The sequence below is a fragment of the Pituophis catenifer genome, unplaced genomic scaffold (assembly GCF_029215685.1).
Source record: "Pituophis catenifer annectens isolate HBS135680 unplaced genomic scaffold, rPitCat1.0.hap2 SCAF_6, whole genome shotgun sequence".
NCBI classification, from domain to species: domain Eukaryota; kingdom Metazoa; phylum Chordata; class Lepidosauria; order Squamata; family Colubridae; genus Pituophis; species Pituophis catenifer.
Window position 1 is genome coordinate 95,841,444 of NW_027256886.1, and position 11,482 is coordinate 95,852,925.

Sequence of the window (11,482 nt, forward strand, 5' to 3'; positions counted from 1 at the left end):
AACCCAACAAAAACATTTTTTACACCCCTTCCCTTGCAGACTATGACTTCAGCATAACTTGGAGGGAGAGTTTGTAAGCATCTCTGAGCTGATGGTCAAGTTGAGGACATTATTCACTACTGCTCCACCATTTATGATGAAATCAGGATTAAATTTTTGACAGTAGCTGAATTCAAGGAATTGAATCTTGAATGGTTGAATTATCTTGGAGGGTGTGTTTCCAGCTATTAATGGTCAAGCTGCTATAATTGCTGTATTGTCATTTAAAGTTAGAAAGGGGATTTTAAACTATTAATTCTAGTCCTGACTTTATTTTGTTTCATATCTAACACATTTTAATTATATCTAACACATTTTAATTATTTTATTTGTTATTGTGTTGTATTTTATTGCAAAACTGTGTAGTGATCTATTAATGCACATTCAGAAAATATATCATAAAGTGTTCTATCTTTTTACATTTTGTTTCATAAATGAATTGTTATTAAGTTAGACTTTCCAGCTTTCAATACTATAATGTAGTATAAAACTGAAAACCACTTAATATTAGTATTTCTTTTTCATCATTACGTTGCTGGCACAATTACTATTTTGATTAAAATATAAAAATATACTGCATATTTAAAAATCATTAAGTATGCATATTCAAGTTCTGACATTCCTCCTTCATTAACATTGCCCATTCACTTGCAACATCTGCTCTGGATTACACAGGGAAGCCGAAAGGACATCCTCATGCATTTTTACAGATATACACAAACAGACAGTGCCTACAAATATACTGTCCTCTACTGTACTGTCAGAGAAAAAAGTTTTTTTAAAAAATTCTGAATAAGTAAATTGAACGGAGTTCCAAGGTACAAAACTACCTTCAAAGCTACAAATGTAATATCTTTAAATTCCAGTCTTAAGAAAAAATAAAAAAGTTTATTAAAAAAAACTTAAAACATCTTGATGCTTATGAGAAGGAACAGATGAAAGCTGATATCAAACCTGTATCTTAATTCTAAAGAAGCGAAGTGCTATAGAAGATCAATCCTTTCTGAGATTTGCATGACTAATTTGCTTTTTTTGTCCAAAATGATTACTCCCATTCAAGCAAACAAAGGACAAAAGAAAGATCGAAGTAAGGATGCTGATGTCATCTGGACACTCCATGAAATTGCTCTAAAGAACCATGCATGCTGCATGTTAAAAGGTTCGTCTGGAAGCAGCTCAAGAGGTGGGAAGGGATTTATGACTTGGCTGGAGGGTCCCTCTGAGATTGCTTTCTTAAGAGCCTATAGTCAATGTTTTTCTTTTTGGAAATCTTCATAACATCTTTTTAAACAAAATGAGTTAATCTTGTAGGCTCTTCCTCATCAAAGGGATGAAGCAGTAGGAAGTTATACTTAAAAGAATACTGAGTTTTACAATTTAAATGTTTGTAAACGTGTGGAGGCTCTTCTTTCTTGCAGGTCAGTGGGAAATAGTTATAGTTATAGTTTATTAAATTTCTATACCACCCTTCTCCCGAAGGACTCAGGGCAGTGTACAGCCTTATTAAAACAAACATATACTCACAAAATTTAAAAAACAATTTAAAATAAATATATAAATTTGGCCCTTATGTTAAAAGCTACAAACACCCAATTTAAAATTCATTTTCTAAGCCAGCCCAGTTTAGAATGGGAAGCTGTCTTTCCTGCAAGGAGAGAAGCAACCTGGAACTAAGGAGAAACTTTCTAACAGTGTGTTCTGCCCCAACTCTGGATTCCCAAGGATATAGACACACACCAACAGTCCTTATCAAATTTATTAAGTAGCAAGAATAAACCAAAATCCGGCAAAAGTTGACAACCAGCCCAGAAAACAAAATACGATAAGACTTTTCCAAAAATGCTCTGATGATAATTACAAGTTGTTTCTAGCAAGAAACTTACTAACGGTGTGTGACTTAAATAGGCTAAGGGAGTGGCCAATTATCCTCAAGCCTTACTCTCGAGGAGACCTCCTCCTCCTGAGTAGCCACTCCTGCCTTTTGGCAGCCCTGCGTGCTCAAACATTGAGAAGAGGCTCCTCCACTTCGCTATCTCCACTTGAAGGAGCCTCTAGAGGTTCTGAAGGCCCTGGCTGAGTCTCTGCCTCTGGCACCACATCCTCTTCAGCCTCCTCGCTGTCCAACGCGAGCGCCGGTTGCGCAGGCTGCTGGCGCAACACCACACCAGCCTCCTCGTTGTCAGGATCAGCCACGATCCGCGCAGGCTGCTGGCGGGCCACAACACAGTGAGGACAATCAGTGGAACAAATTGGAAGTTGTGGGTGCTTCATCACTGGAGGCTTTTAAGAAGGGTCTGGACAGTCACTTGTCTGAAATGGTACACGGTCTCCTGCTTGAGCAGGGGGCTGGACTAGAAGACCTCCAAGGTCCCTTCCAGAATAGTTTGATTTGACGTGTGTAAGGACTCATTCTTAGCCTTTTCCTTTGACAGATCACTAAGCTGTCATCACAAGTTTTTTTGAGAGCCAGCACATGTGAAAGAGGTCAGGAAAATGGTATCTGTGGGCAAAATGCATCTGTAAACTAACTGCTTTTAATTATCCTGTTGCGTAATTTTAAGGATCAGACTCAATAAATGATTCAAGAATGAAGTATTCAAACATAACACTATTTATTTACAGTAGGCATTCTATATTCTCTGAATGATTGTAGATAGAAGCAAGGAGGAGGTGCATACATCCCCTTTTATATTAACAAGGCGGAGTAAAGGATGGGAGTGGTTACATATGAATATATTAAGGGAGGAAGAATAAATTAACCCCTGATACCCCGTGTATATACAATTCCCCTATTAGAGAATAAGGCATTTACTTGTGACAAATCCCCCTCTAAATGCCGATTCGATATACAGCAATAATTACATTCAGATTCAGAACAATACAAAACTTGTAATTTAGAAGTTAAATATTTGTGTTGTTTAGATGGCAAAGGCTTAGTCAATATGTCAGCTATTTGTTCTGATGTTTCGCAGTGAATGGCTTTAATAAATCCATCTTGAGATAATTGTCTTACGTGTTTGAATTTGATATCTATATGTCTGGATCTTTGACCAATAGCATCAGATCTAGATATCTCAATAGCAGCTTTGTTATCTTCATGTATGATAAATGGTAATGAAGGATTTTTCCAAATATTTGATAATAAATCATTAAACCATACAAGATTGTTGGAGGCTTTAGACAAACAAACATATTCTGCCTCGGTTGTTGATGTAGCTACTAAATCCTGTTTTCCAGTATACCAGTAGACTGGACAATCATTAAGAAAAAATATATAACCTGATGTGCTTTTTCTGCATTTAGTATCACCTGCCCAATCCGCATCAGCGTAACAAGTGAGAATGGGCTCTTTAACATTATTAGGTTCCAGTAGTAGGCAGAAGTCTAAGCTGTGCTTTAAGTACCTTAATATTCGTTTAACGGCTTCCCAATGATACATTAAGGGTTTGCTAACATACCTGGATAACAGATTGAGGGGTAAAGCAATATCAGGTCTAGTCCAATTAGAAATATATAGAAGGGAACCAATAACTGATCTGTAAAGTGTATTATCTTTAAATTCAGGGGATGATTCATCCATGTTTCTTAAGAAATCTGTCTGCATAGGAGTGTCACAAGTCTTAGCATCATTCAAATTACATTTGTTTAGGAGTTCTATAATTTTATCTTTCTGAGAAAGTTTAAATCCTTTTTTGGTTTTACTGATTTGAACTCCAAGATATTTATTTACCTTTCCCAATGATTTTAAAGAAAAATGTTCATTTAGTTTTGTTACAAATGTATCTCTTTTCTCTTTATGTTTACCGATATATAAAATATCATCCACATAAATTAACACAAATTCTAGAGAATCACCCTCTTTTTTGACAAAGAAACAGTTGTCTGCAGTGGTGGCATTGAAATTCATAGTTTTGAGTACGTTGACTAAACATTCATACCAACGTTTGCCAGATTGCTTTAATCCATACAAACTTTTATTCAATAACCAAGTTTCATTTTTGTTTGTGTATTGGCTATGAGGTGCTCTTACATATATCTCTTTATCAAGTTTTGCGTGTAGATACGCAGTCTGTATGTCATATTGAAATACATCAAGGTTAAGTGCAGATGCTATAACTAAAGCTGTCTTAACACTCTCAGTCCTTACTGTGGGAGAGTATGTGTCTGTGTAATCCTCAGGATATTTTTGAGCATAACCTTGTGCAACTAATCTAGCTTTATATAATGTGTTGCCTTCTTCCAGATTTTTAATTTTGAATATCCACCTGGTGCCTATAATAGTTTTGTCCTTAGGTGCAGGGGTAGGTGTAAATACACTTAATTCTCGTAAACTGTCCATCTCTTTGGCCATGGCTAATTCCCATTTTTTTCTTTCTTCAATGGGAAGCTTTAATACTTCCTCGTATGTGTTTGGTGTTGATGCTTCACTATTCATGTACATTATGTAATCCTTGTATTTGCTTGGCACTTGATTTCTGTTACATCTGATTGTTTTTTCTGGTTTGCTATCGTTATCGTGTAGGTATCTTGCCTCCTTTTTTGTTAATGAATCTGTTTTTATTCTGTGTTGACTATTTGTCCATGTTTTATTTTTGTTTCTATGTGTGTTGTGATTGAGTTCTTCTCTACTTATTATATTTTGATGCTCAGTGTCTAAATTTGTGGTTGGGAATATTTCATTAAGATGTATTTTAGACCAATTGGCCTGTTCAGGAAATACAGCTGTTCTAGAAATTATGAATTTGTTGTTATTATCAATAAATCTGTACCCTTTTGTGCCTGTTTCGTATCCCATGAATCTAAGTCTTCTGGATACGTTCTCTCCTTTACGCCTCAATTGTTTTGGTATGTGTACATCCGCTGTGACTCCAAATATGTGCATGTGTGTTATTTTGGGTTTTCTATTGTACATTAATTCATATGGCGTTTTGTTTATGATGCTGGACCAAGTTCTATTTTGTGTATAATTGGAATATAGTAATGCTTCTGACCAGAATTGTTTTCCTAAGCCAGCATCTTCTAATGTACATCTAATCATGGTTTGTAGTGTCGAGTTCTTTCTCTCTACCACTCCATTTTGAAATGCAGAGAAAGGGCTAGATGTGAAGTGTAGCATCCCTTTGTTTTTTAGCCATTGGGAGAATTCTTTTGACATGAATTCAGACCCCCTATCTGTCATGATTTGTTTTATTTTAATATTATGTTGTGTTTCTACACGTTTGTAAAACTCTTTAAATTTTTGAAATGTTTCATCTTTGTGTTTCAAATTGTAGACAAATCTGTAACGACTATAGTCATCTACAATAGTCAGAAAGTATCATTTTCTATATGTGATTGATGGTGTTAATGGACCAACCAGATCCATATGTACCAGATCAAAAATTTGATTAGTTGATCTTGTTGCCTTTCTTGGCTTGGGATTAGTTCTGAGTTTTGTGGATTTACATACTGAGCATTCCAAATAATTTTTACATTTTTTTATTTTAACACCTTCAGCATGTTCAATCATTTTTTGTACTACAGGAAAACTAGCATGTCCCAATTTTCTATGTAAAATATATGCACATTAATCGTGGATTGGTTTTCCAATTGTAGGATTTTTGTTATTGAATGTGTCATTAATAGATGTGTCTTTGTGGTTATGAATTGTTTCATGTTCCTCATTATCACTATTGCTATTGTCTTCATTTTCTATGTTAGTGTCATCTTCCATGTTAGAATCAATATTGTGTAACCATTTTTCTTTTATAACCAAATATGGTAGACCCCCTTTGATAATCACACTACCCAAGCTTGTTTTGTTTTTCTCTAGTGTTGCTTTTCCTTTTGAGAATACTATATTTATGTCAGAATCTCTACTTAGTTTTATTGCACTAAGTATGTTATGAGGTATTTCTGGTATTAATAATACCCCCTCTATTTTTCCTAGACCGGGTAAGTTTACATTTCCTCTACCAATAACTTGAACTTTTTCTTGATTGGCTACCTTAATTACAAATTTATCTTCTATAAAGGAAGATAATATATTTTTGTTATGTGTTGTGTGATTAGTTGCCCCAGAATCAATGAGCCAATCATTATCCCCTGAATGTTGTATGTTAGTTATATTATGTTTATCTAATCCATTTAGTGATCCAGACTTTCTATCTCTCGAATTATCTCTGCCCCCTCTATGCTCTCTATAATTAGGTGGGCTTCTATATCTATGTCTATCAATGGATGATTGTCTGTTATGGTATTTGCTTCTATAGTCATGTTTTTGCCTTTCTCTAAGAAATTTAGGACAATCTCTTCTACAATGTTCTTTAGATCCACAATTGTGACATTCAATTGATTCTCGATATTTTTCTTGAAATACTACTCTCTTACTTTGTCTATGTTCTATGTGATTATTACAGCAACTCTTTCTTGAATTATCTTCAGCTATTAGCTTATTTGATAAATTCTCTATGGATAAGTATCCTAAATTAATTGTGTCTAAATGTGATATGTAGTTATCCCACGATGGGTCTAATGAATTAATGATAACACTTTTCATTGTTTGATCTGAAATTATCTCTCCCCTTAAATGTAGCTCTGCTCTGATTTTGTTTAGAGATATCAAATGTTCACTTATAGTAACCCCAGGTTTTATCCTAGCTGAGAAGAAATCTTTAGACATTCTTGTAGTGGTTGCTACACTTTCACTATGAAACAATTTAAACATGCATTGAATAATTTCTGAGACAGTCAAGTTATGCTTAATACTATGGTACATAGCAGGAGATATACTAGATATTAATAAGTAGAATGCTCTGTGGTGCAGGCAGTCCAATTTTAGAGTCCAAGGCCCTTTGGGGGGGTTAGTTATAAAGAATAATAAGTTCTCTTTTAGAAAAACAACCTGAAGTTGTTGACACCATTCCTGCAAATTAATACCATCTATTCTCAGTTTTGGGAAATCATTGGGCAAGTTCCCAATATTATTTGTTCCATTACTTACAACTGGAGGTAGTCCGTGATCTTGCAAATGTTGATAGTTGCAGAATGGTGTGGGTATGCTTGCAATGAGTTTGAATGGCTCTCTCTGCTCTTCATGTCCTCCGTAATTGTCTGCGTGTGTTTGCGCATGCACGTTGCTCATTTCGCTTCTGAAGCTGTCGGGAGAGGTTCTCGCTGCTGCAGCTCCCTCGTAGTGTTCTTCTTCCGATGACTCGGTCTCCGGTTCGATCTTGGGTGTCCAGGTGACGACTGGCGCTTGTTTCTTTTCGCTGAAATAGTTCTTGTTGAGGTCTCTGGTTCCTGGAATCGTCTGTGGCGTGGGGGAGTATTTGCAGGGTTCTCTGGGTTCAGGCGTCGTTGCTCTCGTCGTTTGGATAGAAGCGGGTAGATTCTGAGTGCTTGCTTGCTTGTCTTTTCTTTATTCCTTGATTGCTAGCTTTTGTTGATTCTTTTGTAATTCTTAATTTTGGACCGAATGTTGCAAAAAGAGTTTTCATTGCTGATTCTATTTGCATTTCGATTGAAGTTTCTTCGATGTCTGTGTCAGATTCTTCTGAAGAGTAGATTTTTTCTTTTTTGCTTTTTGCATTATGTAGGGCTTTTCGCGCCAGACATTTTGAATTCTGTTTTCTGATTGGCTCTGCTTCGCTCATCCTAGTGGTCTGTTGAAACCAAGATGGCTGCCATTCAAAATTTTCTGCGGGACCGTTAGTCTTCTTTTTTGTTATATTCTTATCTACAGGCAATTCGCTCACCATTTTTAGTTCTTTAGATTCATCTGTTATGATGTGTTTTTCTCTCGCTGCTCCGCTGTTTTTTATGATGTCTTGGAGGTTCGCGATGAGATTTTCGTCATCCTTTTGACTTTTCAAAAGTCTCAGTATCTCTGATCTGAGTTCGTTGTTTTCTATCTTGTTCTCTTCCTGGTCATCAGTTTCATCGATTATCTCCTCGTTGTCTGTAGTGCAGTCTTCAGATTCTTTTGTTATTATAGTTGTGGATTCATCGATCATTTCTTGATCCGTTTCCATCTCTTTATTGTGTGCCCTGGTGTTGGGTCTTTCTCTTTTGTTTCTGGAGTTTTCTCTCTTAGGCATATCTGATTTTTATTGAGTCAATCCAACCATCCTCTGCTACCAGATTGTTGCGTAAGTTTAAGGATCAGACTCAATAAATGATTCAAGAATGAAGTATTCAAACATAACACTATTTATTTACAGTAGGCATTCTATATTCTCTGAATGATTGTAGATAGAAGCAAGGAGGAGGTGCATACATCCCCTTTTATATTAACAAGGCGGAGTAAAGGATGGGAGTGGTTACATATGAATATATTAAGGGAGGAAGAATAAATTAACCCCTGATACCCCGTGTATATACAATTCCCCTATTAGAGAATAAGGCATTTACTTGTGACATATCCAAACCATCAAATTATTTGTTGTTGTTGTTGTTGCTAGAGATCTTGTGAGATTTGGTGGTCTCTTGAGATTCTGATTGTTATGTTTATATATTCTTAAGAGAAGGAGAGACAGTCCAGTGTAGTGATTAAAGCATCAGACTGGGAGACTATAGGTTCCAGTCCCACTTCAAGCACAAGACCAGCTGAGCCATCTGTCTAGGAAGAAGACAAGCACAAACTACTGCCAAAAATATGGTCAAGAAAATTGCATGGATAGTTCAAGAAGTTAACCAGAGTCAAGATAGACTCAAAGGCATAAAACCAATTATGGAAATAACTTCTGAGATGAACTAATCATATTGAGGTCAAAAGCACCATTAATTTGCAGTTGCTCCACTCCTACAAGAGTCCAGGCCCTCTTGAATTCTGTTACTTTTATTCTAGCATCAATTTGCCTTGACTGTTAGTAGATCAGTTTCTTGTGTATAGGTAGCATGAAATAAACTTGAAGTGCTTTGAACTGAACTCCTCTTCTGTTCCTAGTTATTTGCACCTGACAAAACCAATCTTTCTCAGTGCCAGACATCATAATCCCAATGATATCTACTACAGCACTCCTAACAGATGGCCATTTGGCAAAAGCCATTGTCAAACAGATTTCATCATTATTGTAATAGATTCTTCCTGGTGCCTAGCCCAAATCTCCTTCCTTTTAATTTTGACCCGTTTCTTCTTGTCTTGTCTTCTGGAACAACAAAGTTAATCTCACATTTCTCATCTTCTATACCAGAATCGCATGAAGTCTCTCCAATGCTTTGTAGGTATGCTAAGGTATTAACATCTGCACTTTTACCAGCACTACACTCATGGACTACATGCAGGAACCATTGTGGAATGGCGATCCCATGAAGTATACATATTGGATGAACCTGCAACACATATCTTACTGTAACCATTAGCATAGACCTAATAATGCATGGTTGCTTGGCATAGCTGTGTGCTTTCACTAACCATCAGTATACAAAAGTAAACTGGCTATTGGACCATTTAAAAATCTGTAGACCGTAGAGGTACAGTAGGTAGAGATTTCCTAAAAAGTGGTTAAACGTAGAAAGCCATTTCAAGAAGGAGAAGAAGAAATTATTAATAAGCCACACTATTCTTCCAATGAATGCTTAATGCTGACATTTGTTGTACACAGTTGAAGTATTAATATATCTAAACAAAATAAAAAAATAGATCAGAAAATGAATTCAGTATGTTTGCTAGTTCTCCTTAAACAAAGAATGCAAAATTAATTATTTCAGTTAGGGTTTGGGTGAGTGACCTGATTCTCAAGAATGGTGCATTGCAGGACAAAGGAGTGTGTACTATAAATGGTTAAAGGATCTTTGTCCAAAGATAGCAAAGATGGCTTAATTGCCTGCATTTTTATTCTTCTTCCAGCCTATTCCTGTCCACAGGCTGAAGTCTATGTACTTGAGAGTATATTTTAATTTCATCTTCACAAGAACCTGTGAAATAGGGTCAGTTAAAAGAAGATGAATGACCCAAAGACTCAAAGTCACCTGCTAAACTATGGCCAGTTGGGTTCTTACATCTGCATTTTCTTGACGAAGCCCAACACCGTGACCAATGTCTTATAGTAGACCAAAGGAGCAAAGCGATGGCTTGTTTTGGAGGGGCTGGAGGTAGAATTTGGCTCATTCATTTTCTTTTGGAATTTATGGCAACATCTTTGCAATTATCTCTGAGTCAGCCACTGCAATCAGAGATTGTACTTTGCATTTATACTTTATAGTGAAGTTTCCATGGCCTGAAATCCCATTAAAGAAATGAATACCTTACAGCACTTAAGTTATTAAAAATTAAGTTAACCTTATCATATTAAAAAAAGGTATATAAAGTTATCAAATATTGGTAGTACCACAAAAGTCCTTGGACGACTCTGGTCTTTAAAACATCACAAAACTTATATTTGATGCAGCAAACTAATAGTTGATGTTTACTAATTCCAAGGCAGGTGGGGGTGAGCAACGCTTTCAGCTTAGATCAACTCTTGCAATTCCTTAAATTTGGAATTTTAAGCAGGAATTTTCCACTCTCACTTATTTCAGTAAGTTCCCTCAATTTGTTGCTGGTCGCTTTTAAGGACAGCTGATTATTATGGCAGGTTCTTTTCAATGTCCACTGGTGGCTGCTGCCCTTTGCTTGACCTGCAGGGATCTCTGCTCATTGACTGCATCACTGACTTAATGGGAAAACAAGCAAAGGGACAGAGAAATTCAATGACACCTGCATTCTTGGGATGGGGGAGGGTTATTTTAAAGTTGGAAATGCCTTTGTAATTCTATTTCTCCGGCATATCTCATTGTTATTTAATCATCTGAATAAAGATTGCCTGCAGAAGTCAACTAAAACACAACAACACAGCAACTTGCACACAGAATTCATTACAAAGCATAGAAGAGACTGCCAGACTATTTGCATTCATTCAGCGAGGAGAGTCTGCATCAAATGAGGGAGTTGCTAGTGAGGAAGTCATTCCACAGTATAGCTTGCTCTAGATGCAGTAATTCAGCATTGCTGGGAAGTAACACCCTTTTTTGCAGCTTTTTCTCCTCCTGGATGCATAGGAGAAATCATGAGGAGGAAAGTTCTTTCCAAATCCTGGTATTATATTATTATAAATGTTCAGACTATGTGTTTGATCATGGCTAATCAATCAAGAATCTGAGACAAAGATTCTGCCATGTGTGTAAAACATGAACATAGTTTGCAAACCCCACTGTGTAAATTTATTCCTAATGTTTGCATTGCTCTCATAGTGTAAAATTAATCTCTAACTCTTCCAATGCCACAGATCTGTTAGCATAACCTTGGCATGCTTAGATAGGCTAAATAATATTCCGCCAGGCATTGTGAGCTGGTCAATACAACATTAAAGAGCTGCTGGCAGATGAAAGCCCCATCTCTTACCTGCCCAGATCCAAGCCACAGCAGTGAGAGGAACACTTGGGGGAGCACCATCCTTCCGCCAGCCAAGAGCTGATTCTTCAT

The 11,482-nt window shown here is 36.5% G+C and overlaps 1 protein-coding gene across 1 annotated transcript in view; it reads right to left on the reverse strand.

Moving 5' to 3' along the window:
- Positions 1-11,482, reverse strand: part of LOC139318298 (neurotrypsin-like) — a 53,752-nt gene extending 42,270 nt beyond the window's left edge. Inside the window, exon 1 of the mRNA XM_070945691.1 lies at positions 11,402-11,482. Coding sequence (XP_070801792.1) covers positions 11,402-11,482 — 81 coding nt within the window. The remainder of the gene's footprint in view (positions 1-11,401) is intronic.